Source organism: Neltuma alba, unplaced genomic scaffold (assembly GCF_004799145.2).
Source record: "Neltuma alba isolate B1F8T4 unplaced genomic scaffold, ASM479914v2 tig00002088_pilon, whole genome shotgun sequence".
NCBI classification, from domain to species: domain Eukaryota; kingdom Viridiplantae; phylum Streptophyta; class Magnoliopsida; order Fabales; family Fabaceae; genus Neltuma; species Neltuma alba.
The window spans coordinates 60,938-78,307 of NW_021632733.1; the positions used below are offsets into that span (position 1 = coordinate 60,938).

Consider the following 17,370-nt stretch of genomic DNA (forward strand, 5'->3'; position numbering starts at 1 on the left):
GATTGATGTATTTAAAACACTCATAATAAGTCTTTGAATATAACTCGATCACAATACAACTTTAAAAATTAACATGTTTCAATTCTAAAATCATAACTTTTTGTCTCCATAACACACTTTCAATAAATCTTTGAACAAAACTTGATCACAATACAGCCTTAAAAATTAACATGTTATATTTCATACTTAAACATATTTCAATTCTAAATTAATAATTTTTCGTCTTTAAAACACACTTTTAATAAGTCTCTAAATAAAACTTTGTGACAATATAACCTTGAAAAATAACATGTTCCATTTCAGAATTTAGACATTTTAGTTCTAAATTAACAACTTTCTATTAGGATGAAACTACTAGAATGAAGGGAGAAATATTTAATATAAAAACTAAGTCATCACTGCCTCCTTAATTAATTTTCTGATTTTGTAATGGTAGACACCAAGTTTTCTTTGTTTAAAGCTCTTACACAACATGAAAATGATTATAAAAAAACTCATCTCTTATATTTCTAATGAAATGGATATTAAAGTTATTTCATAAAATTTTAAAATTTTATTTTGAGTCATAGATCTTATTAGGGTTTAGACAAATTCAATAGTCCAAATAAAAATTTGGGTTATGTAAATATTTTATAAGAAATTTTCCCATATATATGTATATATCACTCTACGTGTGTGTGAGCCTACACTCCGTCTGGTCAAAAAAAAAACAAAAAAGAAGCCTACATTCTGCATTTTCCATTGCGAGGAAAAGGCCTTGAGGACATTTGTACGAAAAGAGAGAATAAATGCATAAAGCCTTGAGGGGGTAGTTATGGGAGTTCTCTTTTATTAAAATAAAAAAAAGACAATGACAAATAAAAAAAACCCTGAATTATCAAAATTACAGAGGTTATCTAAATAAGTAAAATTACCATGAAAGATCCAATTTTATATTGCAAATATAAAATCTTGATGAAATATCTGAAATGTCCCTCAGCTAAGTTGTGATTTGGTCTACTGAAATTGTCATTCACTAAAGTAAACTTGTTATTTGCTATAGTCAACTTGTCATTTGGCATACCTTCAACCAAGTTGTGATTTAATCTACTGAAGTTGTCATTAGCTAAAGTGAATTTGTCATTTCCTATAGTCAACTTCTCATTTGGCTGAGGGACATTTTAGATATTTCACCAAGAGTTTATATTTACAATATGAGACGGGTCTCTAATGGTAATTTTACTTAGTCAGGTGACCTCTGTGTAATTTTGATAATTTGAAGGTCTTTATTTATGATTTTTCCAAAAAAAACAGAGAATAAATGCACAAGAGGATAAAAAGTTAGAGTAGTTCTTAATTTTAACCACACAAAAAAAAAAACAGCACCCAAAATATTTTTTAGATACATCTAAAATTTTAAACTATTTTATGATATATTTAGCATTTTAAAATATTTTTCAGGTATATTTAGTATTCTAAAGTATTTTTTTTTCTCTTTAATGCCAGATGCATGAAAAAATATTTTAGAATGTTGAATATACTTAAAAATACTTTAAAATACTGGATGTACTAAAATATACTTAACAGTAGTATTAGATACACTTAAAAAAAAACTTCACAGTATTGCATACACTACAAAATACTGTAGTCTATTTTTTTTTGGCCGAACAATACTGTAGTCTATTGGATATGCCGAAAAACAATGATACTTTGAGACGTTGGATATATTTTAATCCTAACAAAAATATCTAACACGGAAAGCAAAACAAGAAAACAAAAAATCTCACACATATATTATATTATAAACTGATGAATCCAGAAATTATTGCTGCGGAAAAAAATGAAAAGACAAAATTCCCGACACTATTATAGCCTTTAAACTTGATTATAAACAGATGATCATACAAAATATCCTTCACCCCGGTCTTTCTCTTCGGTCCCTTGGGCCTTCGCCTGCTAGTACTCTTGATGTATTAGGTCCAAACCTTATATAGATTTGAGATCTAAAACATAATAAATTAAAAATTAACGGTTGCTGCCGTCAAAAAACTCTTTGGGATTGTTTAACAGCCTCTATATCATAGTTTTACAAACATCTTTTTTTACAAAACGAAATAATTTTTTTATATATTTATTTCGTAAACTGTAAAAATATTTCTGAAACAATGATTTGGTTTATATTCAAACACTCTTTTTTATCTTTTCAGTTTTCAAAAGAAAACGTGAACAGAGCAAGAGATATAGGGATTCTCTCCACTTCCTTCCCATCCTCTTCCCCTCCACTACTCTGCTTTTCTCTTCACAACCATTAGATTAAAATTCCAATGGTCCAGATTTAACATCTTATAAAAATAATATTATTAAAAAAATAAATAAATAAATTTAAACTGTTAAAATCTAGTCTGAACAGTTTACAATTGTAATAAAAAAATTTTAAAAAAATTTTGCTCTATAATAACAGTTAATAACAGTCTGTAGTTATGAACTGTTCAGATTAGATTTTAACAGTTTAAATTTATTTATCTATTTTTTATTATAATATTTATTTTTATAAAATATTATAAAATATTAAATTTGGACCATTGGAGTTTTGATCTAATGGTTGTGAAGAAAATAAGATAGTAGTGGAGGGGAAGAGGATGGGAAGGGTAGTGGAGAGAATCTGATTCCGAGATATAGTGGGGAGAAAAAGTGTCTCTTACCTGTAGAACTCTGCAACTCTCGTCTCTCCCTGTCCTAGAAAAAGTGTCTCTTACCTGTAGAACTCTGCAACTCTCGTCTCTCCCTGTCCTAGAAAAAGTGTCTCTTTACTGTAGAACTCTCCAACTCTCCTCTCTCCCTATCCTCGTTCTCTCTCCAAAGGCGTAACAAAATCTGACTCCGTCTATGTGATCCCATTCCGTGTGAACATCGGAAATACAGAGCTACATTCCATTCCAGGTACGCCAGAATCTCACAAGCTGCCAGCATAACAAAGTTCCTCTAAAGTTTAACTTCGACGCAGAGGCAAAAGGCAGACTTGAGCCTTCATCACTTGTTCGGCAAATGGAATCGCAGAGATCAAATAACAGTGAGTGTTCTGTCAGATTCTATTCTTGAACATTTTTGCTTCAATTGAGAATGTTTTGTTTGTTTCATTTGACCTGGTTTTCTTAGGGTTTCGCTTACTCAAGTAGCAGGTGAGAGATTGATGCCCAACTTGGGAATGTCATTCTAGCATTATGATATCTGAAATCCAACTGAAATTTCAATTTCAAAACCCCCATTTTTATTTTGTTCCTTCTGTATTTAGAGACTTTTTGGCCATTAGAAGACTCTAAAGAATCCAAATCTCTTTCCATTATCCTTCACTAATTGCTCAAGAAAAAACACTCAATCACTCAAGTCCCCCTGTATTATTTATGATGCTTCCTAAACCATCACTTTGGATTAGAAGGTAAATAATTCTATGACGTTCATGATTTAATCCTTTCTTCGGTTTAAGGAGAAGATGGACTAATTTGGCTTCTACCCGAACTGGAAGAGGATAGATCAGAGCCCGTGCTCGAAATGAGACGTTATATAAAAATCAACGGAAAAGAAAGTGGTCCAGGTAACACATTTCCTTGGTATACCAGAATTAAAAACGCAGCTAGCTTACTATAACAAGTCATTAATGTTTTCCATTTCTTAAACATTGAAATTCAAGCAAACATGGGAGATTTTATTGGATGGTGTGTCTACTTCTCACCCCCAAGCGGATCATTTGAATTTATCCCAGGTATGCCAGATTTCTTCATTACTGTGCTCTGACATGAGTATCCTATTATTGTGCTTTGCCATTTTCTATAACAAAAAGAATCTAAACTTTTGCCCCCCTTATGGTGGGCATTTAAACGGCACTGTTTCCAACAGACATGGGATTGAAGAATGTCTTCTCACTGCCGAGTGACCCATCTACAGTAAATGTATTCCATCAGTGCCCTGAAGACGAAGAGGAGGAGAGCGAATCCGAACCATCTACATTCGAGAGCAAATCCGAGTCATCTACAGTAAATGTATTCCATGAGTGCCCTGAAGACGAAGAGGATGAGAGCGAATTCAAACTATCTCTACTAAATCTATTCCATGAGTGCCCTGAAGACGAAGAGGATGAGAGCGAATTCAAACTATCTCTACTAAATCTATTCCATGAGTGCCCTGAAGACGAAGAGGATGAGAGCGAATTCAAACTATCTCTACTAAATCTATTCCATGAGTGCCCTGAAGACGAAGAGGAGGAGAGCGAATCCGAATCATCTACAGTAAGTCTATTCCATCAGTGCCCTGAAGACGAAGAGGAGGAGCGCAAATTCAAAAAAGTATCTTCACTATTCGATCAGTCCCCTGAAGACGAAGAGGAGGAGAGCGAATTCCCCAAAAAGCCAAGGGAACCGGAAAAGCCAAAGCCGCCGCCGCCAAAGCCAATGGAACCGGAAAAGCCAAAGCCGCCGCCATCTTTTGCCTTTGCTGACATGAGAATGCGGCAACATGGATCAGGATTTGATCATGTATCCCGTTTGAAACATAAGTTAATGAAGCAAGAACATGGACCCAACAAGGATTTCAAGTTGCTAGAGAATGCGTACAATTCAATGAATGCCAATGTCGTCTCTGATCCAAACAGATCTTTCAGTACTGTATCTGATAATGCCATTTTTAAGCAACGTACCCCACGTGGCAATACAGTCTTACACTTGGCAGCTAGTCATGGAAATGATGCAATGGTAGAAAAGGTAGCTCAACATGCTCCCCAACTTTTCACTGCAATTAACAACAACTATGATACTGCGCTTCATGTTGCTGCAAGAATGGGACACGGCTCTACCATTAAGTTAATCTTGAACGAGTTTTTGCTTTTTGCCAGACGTGAAACAAATGGTCATGATGATCATTCCATTTTGGAAATGATGCTTCTGGTATCACTAACTTTGTTTCGAAATAAACAAGGGAACACCTTCCTCCATGAGGCCTTTGTGACCAATAGCCGTAATGGCGCAGTGATTTTCAAAGCTTTTGAGGCTTCTTTCAGTGCAGATGGCGGTTCAGACTTTGAGGCCGAGTTTAAGAGAATTACTCATCATTTAGCACCATTTGCAGTCAACGTGGAAGGGAAATCATTATTGTACTTGACCATTGAGGTTAACTGTGACCGAGATCTTGTTGAGCAATTGATGGAGTTCTGCATTGAAGATGGGCCGGAGCTGCAAGGAAGATCACCCCTTCTTCCCACACTCATCAAGAAGAATTTTGGTAGCTCTTACATTGACTCATTGCTTAAATTTCTGAGTATACTATTTATTTACTAGTCAACTCTCATTCTCCTTGTGAGATCAATGATACTATGAGAGAAAAGCACTAGAGTAAAGATAACAAGAGGCAAAATTAAGAGGAAATTGTGCTATATCTATTCAATCAGCATATGAATGCTTCTAAATAATAGGATAAAAATATACATTTGGTCTTTTAATTTTATACAAGGTTTCAGTTTAGTCCATTAACTTTAAAAAGCCTATTTTTAATCTTTTAATCCTAAGCTTGTGAATCTTAAATGATGAGTTTTATAATAACCATGGTTGCTTTGAAAATTAAACTTAATATGTTAAACATTTGAAAATATTTTATCAACATGTAATATCTCAATGTCATCATTTTTGTTAATAGTTTTAGTGGTAAAAGACTAAAAATATACTTTTTTTTAAAATTAAGAAATCAAACTGAAATGTTGTATAAAGTTAAAGAGTTAAAAGTATACTTTTACCTAAAAAAATAGTAATGAGCCATCCTAATAAATACTAAATTAATCTATAATAATTATAATATATGTGATAGGTCAACCTAAACAAAATATAGGAGATTACAATTAATTGAAAATCATAAATCAATCATAATAAGATGACACTTAGTCATATTAACACTCTTAAAACATTGATAATTATCAAGACACAAGGAGACATTCCTACTTAATCAAGGAAAGGAGAGGAGACTTGTATATAAACACAATATTCTGTCTCTGTCTTTCTCTCACACATTCATTTACACAGTGAATTTTCTTAATTTGAGCATATACAAAATTATGATTAATATACTTGTTTATAATAGATATGCTAGGAGCCATATTGAGCAAGAAACCAGATTGGATACACTTGAGAGATGAAGAAGGATGGTTTCCACTTCATTCTGCAGCGCGTTTGGGTTACCTTCAAGGTGTTTCCTCCTTAGTGGAGAAATGTCCTTCTTGCACCATGGAAAGGGACAACAATGGCTACTTACCGATTCATCTAGCATGTGTTCATGGTCACGTCGAAATAGTTCAACAGTTACTAAATCGGTGCCTAGATCCCACAGAGATGGTAACTGAACGTGGCCAAAATTTGCTCCATGTTGCATGCAAATATGGAAATTATGAAGTAGTCAGGTACTTACTCAAACAACCCAAGCTTGAGGTAATGATAAATCAAAAAGACATGGACGGGAATACTCCCTTGCATTTAGCTACCGAGTCCCGGCATCCCAAAATTGTGTATGCCCTGACATGGGACAACAGAGTGGATCTTTCTTTACTTAACCGTGACAACCTAACGGCTCTAGACATCGTAGAAGTATATCAAGGCATAAGTGTTTCCCTTTCAGAGGCAAGTATGCATGCATAATTTTGCTGATTAGACTTCAATATGTTTTCTTTGTCAAAATTATGTTATTTCTTGAAGTCTCAATCATTTCCCCCCTTTGTTAACCCCAATCAAATTATTTTGTTTGCAGCGACTTACATGGAATGCATTGATATCTGCTGGAGCACCTCAAAGTTCTGTGAGATTTCATCCAGACCTCAAGTCCTGTACTCCAACCACTGAACAATATAAAGATAGAATTGACACTTTGATAGTGGTTTCAACCCTTATAATAATAACATCATTTGCTGCTGGGTTTACCATCCCAGGTGATGTAGATCAAGGCATTCCCTTCTTGCTAAAACACCGTGTGTTCCATTTATTCGTTCTCTGCCTCACAATTTCTGTGTTTGGTGCTATAAGTTCCACCATCATTCTCATGTGGGCTCGACTAGGGGATCTCCATCTAGCAGTTTTTGCTCTTACTTGTGCAGTGCCTCTTCTAGGTCTATCCCTGACAGCACTATCTCTAGCATTTTTTGCTGGCATGTACCTTGTAGTTAGCAAACTTAGCTGGCTTGCCACTATGTTTTTGCTGATTGGTGTGGTTTTGATCCTCGTGGTTGTATTCTTGTACTTGCTGCTTCTGTTGCCTTCCTCTTCAACCTTGCCGTTCTTTCGATATATTTCCTATTATCCCTTCCTTTTCTTTGCAAACATAGCTCAAGGGAAAATGGATGCCAACAAGATGAGATCTAAAGCTATCGTTCGAGTGGTTTAACTTAATTATATATGTATGTTGTCATGAGTGCGATGAAGAATCATATCACAAGTTTCTATCTTTTTTCCTTTTCATCTGTCCGTTGACGAACTCTGGAATGTATTATTCTTAGCTACGCATGTATCGTTTATGCTACTTTTGGATATTCTCAAATTTGTATAATATTTTTCTTTAAGAAAAAATGTTATTATGCTTAAATTTATCCATTGCATTCCAAGAATTTTAATTTGAGATATTTGAGAAAAATGAGCAGTTAATATATAGTATTTCTAGTATTTCTGAAAAATGACTTATATTTAGAATAAATGATAATATTAATCGATAACAACATTTTTGTAGACATTTGATCAATGAGCTTAATTTGTCAATCTATCAGAGACATGGGAAAAATCCTAGATTGACCTTAAAAAATATATAAATATTAAGTATATTTTCCATATTTTGTTTCCACGTTAATCTGTAGGGGGCTTTGGGCTTTCGATGTATATTAACCTGTTTCCTTGGCAATTTCTCTTAATGCCTTGAATTTTAAAAATATATTTATTGCGATCAATATCAAAATGGTTATTAAAACTTGAGAATTTTTCAAGATGGATACAAATTTTTTAAATTCATCCTTGTCCTAAATTTTAAATCTTGGGTATATAAATCCAAATAAAAGAATAAAAAATACTTGGGTGTGTGGAATATACAAATGGAGTGTAAATAAAAAAAATTCATATATTACAAGAAAATTATGTCTAGAATTTTAAAGTTGATACTATTTGGAAAAATATTGCTGTTAAACTCGACAATACTCAAATTTGACTTAATTAGATTATTATATTGTAAAAAAAATCCCTTCAGAAGAGGATCATCAAGCCATTCATGTTCAGATTCACATGCCGCTATCATTTAAAAACAAAATCAGCATGTTGAAAAATTCATCTTAGTTGATTTGGGCTTAGAATAAGATTCAACAACAATATTGTGCTCATGTCTGTTCACATATTTGAAAAAATGTTTTCAAAGAAACTCAGGAATTCGAATGGGCCTGTTAATTATATCTATTCCCAGCTGCTGAGACTTTTAATAGTTTGACTGATCCATGCGCTCGTGCAAGTTGCTCCATCAATCGGAGTTTATTCCAAATCAGGCTTCATTTATAAATTATTATGATCGTTTCATTGTTTTTCCTTTTTCAAAATAAAATGTAACGTCTACTCATTTTTCCTAGATAATAATGCTAGGTCTAATTATTTCATCCCATCAATAATAAAATGGATTAAACTCCTTTCTATGTAACTTATTTAACTTTATACAAGATTTTAATTTGGTTGTTTAACTTTAAAAAAAAAATATTTTTATTTATATAACCTTGAAATGATCATTAGTATTAAATAATTCATATTTGTAACAATCATAAGTATTTTAAAAATTAAACTTAATGTATTAGCATTTAAGAATATTTTATCAATATTCAAAATTTCATTATTATCATTGTTTTGTTAACAACTTTGGGATTTAAGACTCAAAATACACTTTTCAAAGTTTAGAGATAAAATTAAAACTTTACATAAAATTAAAAGACTAAAAATATACTTTAGCATTTCTTTCATTTTGAAAACAGACATGGAAGTCCCTTGATTAATTTTGATAATATTATGAAGTTAACTGATTATATATTCTAGATTTTTATTATTTTCATAATTTTGAATTTTTAATCTCATTTATTTAACATTATTTATTAATATTTTAAAAACCTCAGTTGGCTAAAAATATCATTTAAGCATATCTATATATCTTAAATTATTTTACATATATATCTTAAATTATTTTACATGATTATGAAATGGAACAACTTTGATCTTCTTCTGCAACATCTATTTGGTATAAATTTTTCACAAACCATCAAGTGATAAATTAGAAATTTTGTATGCTGAGGAGTGAATCAGTGAATAAAATTTATTTTAATAGAAAACTGAAAAACTCAACAGTTTGGAGTGAGATATAAATCTTCGTTTGGATAGAAGGATAAAAAATCAAAGAGAAAATGTTGTCACTCATGCTGTTAGATGAACGAGAAGAAATAGGAAGAAAAGAAAGTAAGTATCTTTCTATTTAAAAATATATCATGTTTAAAATCAAATTAAATACCACAATAAAAGTATCATATTAACATTTGTGTTGTCAAATAATTTAAAATCAAATTATTTAGTAAGGATATATTTTCATATTATTACATTTTAAAGCCAAATAATTTTTAAAAAAATGTTATTTTGCAAGAAAAAATAAGAATTAAATAATTTTTTTGAAATTAGATATAATAAGAGAAAATAAATAAATTATATATAATCCAAAATTATTAATAGATGCTAAAAATATATTATAAAAGACGGAGGTCTAAGAATGAAAAAAATTAATCTTCTCATTTTCTCTCCCCATGCTGGGAATAAAATGAGATTTATCCACATCCCATTTTTTTCCCAACTTTTCTTTCCTTTCATTTTTCCTTACCCATCCAAGTAACGAAAAATTCACCTCTCCTTATTTTACTTCTTAATTTTCTTTTCTCGGTCATTTGTTTTTTTCCCCATCCAAACATGGTGTCATACCATCAAAGTCATGAGAAATGTATAATCTCCCGTATTTTAGCAAAATTTTCTTTGACAATTGACATATTCCGGATACCAAGAAATATTCATCCAGTTTTTATAAATAAACAATCTTGCAATAAATGCAATATCAGTTAATTAAACACTAGCTTAATTTATATTTTTAATTAAGAAATTCTAATTTTTTTATACCGGAATTTGTCCAATTAATAAGGAGTCAACTTATAATCCACTGCCAATGTAAGGACCTTGGTGAACAATCTATAAGTACATATATAATGACCGTAAGCGCTTTTTAAGCCTGAAGGCATGTTCTGATATGACCCTACTCGTCTAAACTTTTCCTTGCATCAAAAAAAAAATCTAATTAAAATAACTTGGTTCATCAAAAGCGGACCTTCTGGTCAAAAAAAAAAAATCAAAAGCGCACCCAAGGTCGCACAGTTGGGATAGAAAAAACAAATGAAAGGAAGGCATTCCCTCTTGTTATTAATTGGTTAAAACAAAATAAAGGGGAGGGGAGGAAGCCCCACCCTCCAAAGTCTTGGGATTTGGAAGTTATTAAAAAAATATTCCCTCTGTAAAATAGTAAAATCTCCTCCTCTTGGCTCTTACCCCCACCCACCCCCCGCAAAAAATAAAATAAAACCTAAGCCTTCTTCCTCTATTATCCCTCCATTTAACCACATATACATAAAACATTCTTATAAAATTTACTCTACTTGCAATATACAAGACATCAATATAATATCTATTTATAAAAGAGGATGTGCCCAGCCATGCAGCTATAATGCTAGATTCAGGCTTAATTTCCTATGGCAATAAATAGTAAGAGCTCAATGGGCTCAAATATGACTTCTCTGTCGTGTCAACTTTCTATTTTGAACTTGGTTTATTCAATTTTCAAATATACAAGAAAATTTACAAAATTTTAGGTGTAGTTAATATCTGTTTTTCCTAAAATACTCCTAATATTTGAGACATGAAAGGCAAAGATATAATCAGCCATCTGCATTACTCAATTGCTCACAAAATTCATAAACTTTTTGTTTTTGGACTGTAAAATTCAGGAACTTGAACCAGCTACAAGTATGCGTGTGTAAAGCCGTCCATAATTAATTGAATTAATCAATTAATTAATTACGAAACTCTCCTTTCTAATTCAGTTAATATAAGCAGTAATAAAAAACACACTTCGGCTAAGAAGATTGCATGTTTTCTATCTGATAAGCTCGTGTACAATCCAGACCTGATAACATTATACGAATTCGAATTGCTTTTAAAACAATTCAATAATATATATGTCTATATATTAACTGATTTAATATTTAAATTGGAAACAAACCTCATTTATAAAATTCTCATATACAACTAAACATCGTTTTATTGACTTCATGCATGAGAGTGAAAAACAAAACCACTATAAGGTCCCTTTCCTGCTTGAGGGACATTTCAAATTACCAAAAAAGAAAAGAAACACATTTGATTACAACTATGACATACCTTATTCAGAAGAGAATTATAAATTACAGCCACCTTAACTAAGTGTCCACTCTTGTCGGATTACAAAGCTGATCTTTCCCTTTCAATCCCCTTCCATGCATAGAAAGAATTATGAATCTCTTCAAAACAAATCCCTTTGGTTATTATCTACACCAACCCACCGTAAACTTTCCTCTGTTTTCTGCAGAACCTTCAACCAGGTATGTCTTCAAACCAAAAAAAAAAAAAATCACGCATTTACTCTTCTGACTACCTTTTTGTTTTCTGTATATAACATATGTTTCAGTTGTCGCAGTTCAACCCACAAATTTCCAGCACGATGTCGTCTTTTGCTAAAAACGGGTTGATTCGGACCCAGAGAAGGGAGAAGATTGAAGCCAGGAGAATCGCCCAGACTATGATGATGGTAGGAACACCTTCTTGCTTTCCCATGACTCCCTTGAGGAATGGGTAGAGATGGAGGATGACCCAGAGGGCAAAGAAGAGCTTGCCAAAGAGAGGTCCCCAGGAATCATAGCCGTTGTTGATCGCATCTGAGACACCGACAATGACACCGATTATGTTTATGATGAGCAAGGTTAGAGGAGGAACCAACAAGGATGTCCACTTAAAGATGTAGAGTTCGGCAAATTCTCCATCGTCTGCAGCTTTAGATGTGACAGTGAAGTTTGTGTTCACTCCGGCCAGAACCTTCAGCAGACCTTGAAAGAGGGCAAACAGGTGCGAGGAGACACCACCGATGACCCAGAACTGCTCGTTCCTCCACCAGTCATGTATGCCGACGCCTCCCCACTGCATTTCCAAGATGCTCGTTGCAGCAATGGAAATGAAGAGCGCCATGAAAATCAGACTCGCATAGTTGCTAATCTGGATACCAAAAAAAGAAGCATGAAGCATTAGCAATGCATCGAAATTAGAACGAGTTGTGGATGGATTTGCATTCTCCCCACTTTCTTTGTTATTTGAGAATAACAAGAAAGAAATGGAGAGAATTGAAATGTGTTGTGGTTTTTACAAGTCCAGCCCTACATATTGAATAGGATTGAACATGCTGACTCGTAATTTTAACAATTCTAATCACAGCATACTACATTTTGAAGTGGAAATTAAGATTGAATTTCTTCCATCAAACCAAGAAAGAAACAAGCGATCCTACCTCGGGGACTATGAATTTTCCGGTGAGGAGACAGACAGCCGGCAAAGTGCAGTAGGCGAGCAAGGGAATGGAAGTCAAAGGATAAACGACGGAGTTAATGTAAGAGAATCGTTCCAACGATTTCAAACCACAACCATATCCATACCACAATGGACAATGCCTACTAAGAAATATCTCAACAGATCCAAGTGCCCACCGGAGAACCTGATGCAGACGGTCGGAGAGATTGATGGGAGCTGAACCTTTAAAAGCCGGCCTTTTTGGCATGCAGTACACGGATCTCCAACCATGGCAGTGCATCTTGAAACCTGTTAGAATATCCTCTGTGACTGAGCCGTATATCCATCCAACCTGAGAAAAGACAATTGAAACTTGGTAAATGTAGCAACACATCTAGGCAGTGGTTTATTAAGTTTGAAACCAATTTAATATTTACCTCTTTCCCCCACTCCGTTTTATCCTCATAACCACAGCTAATGACATGGATTGCTTCTTTCAAAAGTGATGCAGAACTTGCAGATTTTGGCATGCCGCCATCTTCCATAAGTGTCGAAGCTATGAAGAAAGAAGATTGACCGAATTTTTTCTCGAATTTTACTAGAGGCATTAGTAATGACTTTTCATTGTCAATTCCTGTAATTGAAAATAAGGAAGATTATATTCTAACCTTGGTACAAAGATTACAATCTACTACGCTCCAAGGAAATATTTGGTGTTTTACCTTCGATTCCCTCTTGAATATTTTCTAGAGAAGTCAATTGCTTTGTAGCCTCCTTGTTCTTTATTTTACTTTTCCCACTTGACTTGACTTTCTTGTTCTTCTTCCTAGATCCACAGCAGCAGCAGCACCACCATTTAGGCCAACAGTTACAAGTCTTCCTCGGTGGCTTCTTCTTAGCAGGGGCATCATATCCATAGAGTGCTTGCCTCCGGAAAACACAACCGGTACCGACATAAATTGGACCTTGGATGCCGTCTAGGCCTTTCATGTTAATCTGTTATATAATTAAAAATAGAGATTAACTTTTCCTCAAAGCATAATACCAAAAATGCCAACAAGTGCAGATTCTTTACTCACATCAAAGAACACAACATTACGATTTGAGTATCGATCGTGACGATCAATCCCATCAAATCTTTGAGGAAATTGTACATAGCAAATTTTCTTTCCCGATGTAGGATCCATCAAGAAGCACATGGCTTCACGAAGTGCTTTGCTGTTGTTAATGTAGTGATCACAATCAACATTCAGCAGATAAGGAGCATTCGAAATGATCGCTGAGACTCGAATCTAACCAAAACATGTTAAAGATAGATCAGGATAATGAAAGTTGCAAGAAAAGTAAGTATATGTGAGAAAGGGGACCAACCCTACCAAGGCATTCATAGCTCCGGCTTTCTTGTGGTGATCGAATCCAGGTCTCTTCTCACGAGACACATAGACAAGACGGGGTAATTCATTCCCATCAACATCTCGTACACCATTTTGACCGAGGAAAACCTATAAAGAAGATCATCAAAGATGAAATTAACCGAAAGAGCCATACCACTACCACATTTTTACAGACAGAAAATACTACTCACTTGTATCATTCCTGGATGGTCTCTGACATTGTTCCCAGGCCATGGAGTCCCATCCTGCATAGTCCAACCGTCCTCAGGAACCTTCTGTGCCATCGCAACCAATGCATTAATACGCACTTTGAACTCCTCGTAATCCCGCTGCACAATAGACAGTTCAGAACACCAAATTTACATCATCAATAATTGAAGCTCAGCATAAGAGTTGAAATCACTAAACGCATAACAAATGCATAATTGAATAGGATGATCTAGTCCATTAAATCATGCCCCATGTCTGTGGACATTTACCTTAATAGCGCGACGCTCCTTGATAAATGTTGGGTCAACTTTGTCTCTCAGATAGTCAACCTTTTGAGCAAAATACCATTCAGGAGCACGTGGTTCAATACTGAACTTCTTGCAGAATGGAACCCACTTCCTCGCAAACTCAGATGTTTCCGAAAGGGCTTCAAATGTAAGCATCGCTGCACCATCATCAGAGACATAGCATGCAACTTTGTCCACCGGATAATCTACCGCAAGTATCGATAGAACCGTATTTGCGGTGATAAGTGGAGGTTCTTTCATAGGATCCACAGTACTAACAAATATGTCTACATTGGCCAGTTCAGATGGCTTTCCTTCTTTCTCATACCTGCAAAGCCATATAGCATTAGCCATAGAATAACTAGATGAACAGTCCCATCAAGACAGAAAATAAATAAATGAATGAATACCTCAGTGATAAACGATCGAGGTATGTTTCTCGTTCAATTGGGCACCATTTCGGAAATTGATCGAGAATCCATGACACAGCAAACCAGATTTCACATATTACTGATGTTAGCCACAGACCAAATGCATCATGGACAGGATGGAGAATTCTGTAATGAAAAAAGAGGCCGAGAATGGCAATCCGGAGTACTATTATGATCCTGTATGGACTTATCTTGCTTGAAGGAATTGGTACCTTCCTCCAAAGTGGCTGCCTGCCTTCATCCATTCTGTTGAAAAGCATGAAATTTAAATTAAATTAAATATTATCAACCTCGGCCAGCTTAATATGGCAATTAAGCATCTTATTTGGTGAAAATCAAAAGTTCCTTTCTAACTAGTATTCTGCATCGTCTTTGACCAACCAAACAACAGTTTGTGACAAAAATATGATAACATCAGCATTTTCCATACAAATTTAAGCTTCATAAAGTGACAGAAAAGAATTTCAACGCTGATGAAGCCGCCAATGCTAACACAAACAAGCAGAAATGAGTTAAAATTAATTTAAAAAGAATACCATTTACGTATCAAACAATTTAAGAATTGTTGGTAGTGAGTGATACAGATATGAAAAAAGATACGATCATCACATATGCGACAGCACAATAAAATCTTAAGTGCTTGTGTGCTAATTAAAGCATTTCTCAACGCCAATAAGAGAATCCAACGTGTCGGAAGCTCATAGATTCTCTAACAGATAGAATCTAACTACTGTTCTAATTCAAAATTCAGTTACAATATAACAGCACTTACGTTGGCAGTTCTGGATCATCCAATTCATCAGCATTTTTCCACCATCTTCATGTTTGACCACCTGCAGTTTTTCATTCTGCTTCTTTTTCCAGTCCTCCATCCGTTCCTTCCATGTAACACTACCATAACCGTAAACTGCTAAATCCTTTTTAGGATCCATAGCTCTGGGTTGAACTGCTAAATCAAGTGCCATGTAAAATATAAATTAGAAAAACCAGGTTTGACTTAAACAGCATAATAAAGAGGGGTCATATAGTTTCAAGCTACAATGCAGAATAAAACCAGAACATATAATAGCTTACTAGGTACAGATGAATCGGGAAAAGGCATAGGATGAACACGCTTCCCACGAGCCATGAACGGAGGAACAATAAGTGCATGTTTATCAGCAGAAATCCCAAGATCCTTAAGAGACCAAACAAAAAAAATCATCATTTATCAGTGACTTGAACCCAAAATGGCATCATCATCAAGATGATAAAAACGAAATCACAAGTCGCAAATTCAATTAACCTCTTGGCCGTATGTAAGGAGAGGGATTTCACCGGCAGCCACAGAAGCCGCATCTACCTCTGATGGAGTGTTGTCATCGCGGCCAACATTAAGGCGAGCAGAAAGCATGGCCTCAGCAATGTGATGAGGGTCTCCATGAACACTTCCAATATCAAACTCATTCTCCAAATCATCAATATCATCCTCTTCATCATCACCGTCAACCCTAGCACTGCCTGATATTTGATTAAATACATTATTATTAGCCCAGTATACAACCAGATTACAGAGCAAGGAAAAGCAAACCCAAGTAAAGATTAAAAAAAATATTCAAGACATGAAACCAACATGTCAAAACAAAACAAAATATACATAAATATATTAACACTTGTTATACTCAAACATCAATTAAATAAATCACCCTATGAAGCTAGTTCGTTTGGACTATAAAGTTCAGCATTCTAGAATTAGAAACCTTAATACGCCAGTGAATCTGGAGAGTGCGCCAAGGAGAAAATTTAATCCGATGAAATCGTAAGACACTCCAAGAAAAAAACAAAAAAGTTATAAAAAAAAAAAAAGTTACCAAACATGACTAGAGAGATGAAATTGAAGTTTTTACCTCTGTGACGCTTGTATCTGGTTTTGCACTGAGGACAAATTTGGTTGCCCTCTCTTCTTTCATATTCATAACAGGGTCTGCAAACTGGAAATGCACATTCGTTGCAAGCAACAAATGGTTCCCCATCCACTGTTACCTCAACCTCGTCCCCACAGATCTGGCAAATCTGACCGCTCAATTCTGTCACAGATGTCACCTGAAATTCTCATCATAATTAGACTTGAATTTCACTACACAACAGTATGAAGCATCAAACTCCAAGGATTTCATATAATGGATCGATGAAGAAACGAGAAGATGGGAAAAAAATTAACGGACTGGTCTTCCCCAGATTCTCAATTGGACGAACGGAAGGTATAAGATTTAAAAAAAAAAAAAATCTTCTTTTCTTGTCGTAGAAGCTGAAGAGGTACCGACAAGAAAATGGATAAGTTTAAACGGGAAAATTTCCAGAACTTCACCGACAAGTACATTTATCGGGAACTCTTTCTGTGAAAAGGAAACAAACAATTACAATGAAG

The 17,370-nt window shown here is 34.4% G+C and overlaps 2 protein-coding genes across 2 annotated transcripts; one reads left to right on the forward strand and one right to left on the reverse strand.

The window, feature by feature from the left end:
* Positions 1–2,773: 2,773 nt before the first annotated feature.
* Positions 2,774–7,587, forward strand: LOC114716826 (protein ACCELERATED CELL DEATH 6-like). The gene is made up of 7 exons (XM_028901899.1): positions 2,774–3,049; positions 3,464–3,571; positions 3,668–3,739; positions 3,874–3,971; positions 4,374–5,250; positions 6,100–6,632; positions 6,760–7,587. The coding sequence occupies exons 1-7, from the start codon at positions 3,025–3,027 to the stop codon at positions 7,387–7,389; spliced, it is 2,343 nt and encodes a 780-aa protein (XP_028757732.1). The 5' UTR covers positions 2,774–3,024; the 3' UTR covers positions 7,390–7,587.
* Positions 7,588–11,320: 3,733 nt separating this feature from the next.
* On the reverse strand, positions 11,321–15,789 carry LOC114716811 (cellulose synthase A catalytic subunit 2 [UDP-forming]). The gene is made up of 10 exons (XM_028901876.1): positions 15,736–15,789; positions 14,943–15,209; positions 14,515–14,860; positions 14,227–14,364; positions 14,018–14,143; positions 13,721–13,933; positions 13,364–13,637; positions 13,079–13,275; positions 12,643–12,993; positions 11,321–12,353 (listed from the first exon to the last, which is right to left on the reverse strand). The coding sequence occupies exons 2-10, from the start codon at positions 15,206–15,208 to the stop codon at positions 11,769–11,771; spliced, it is 2,496 nt and encodes an 831-aa protein (XP_028757709.1). The 5' UTR covers position 15,209; positions 15,736–15,789; the 3' UTR covers positions 11,321–11,768.
* Between the last annotated feature and the right edge of the window lie 1,581 nt (positions 15,790–17,370).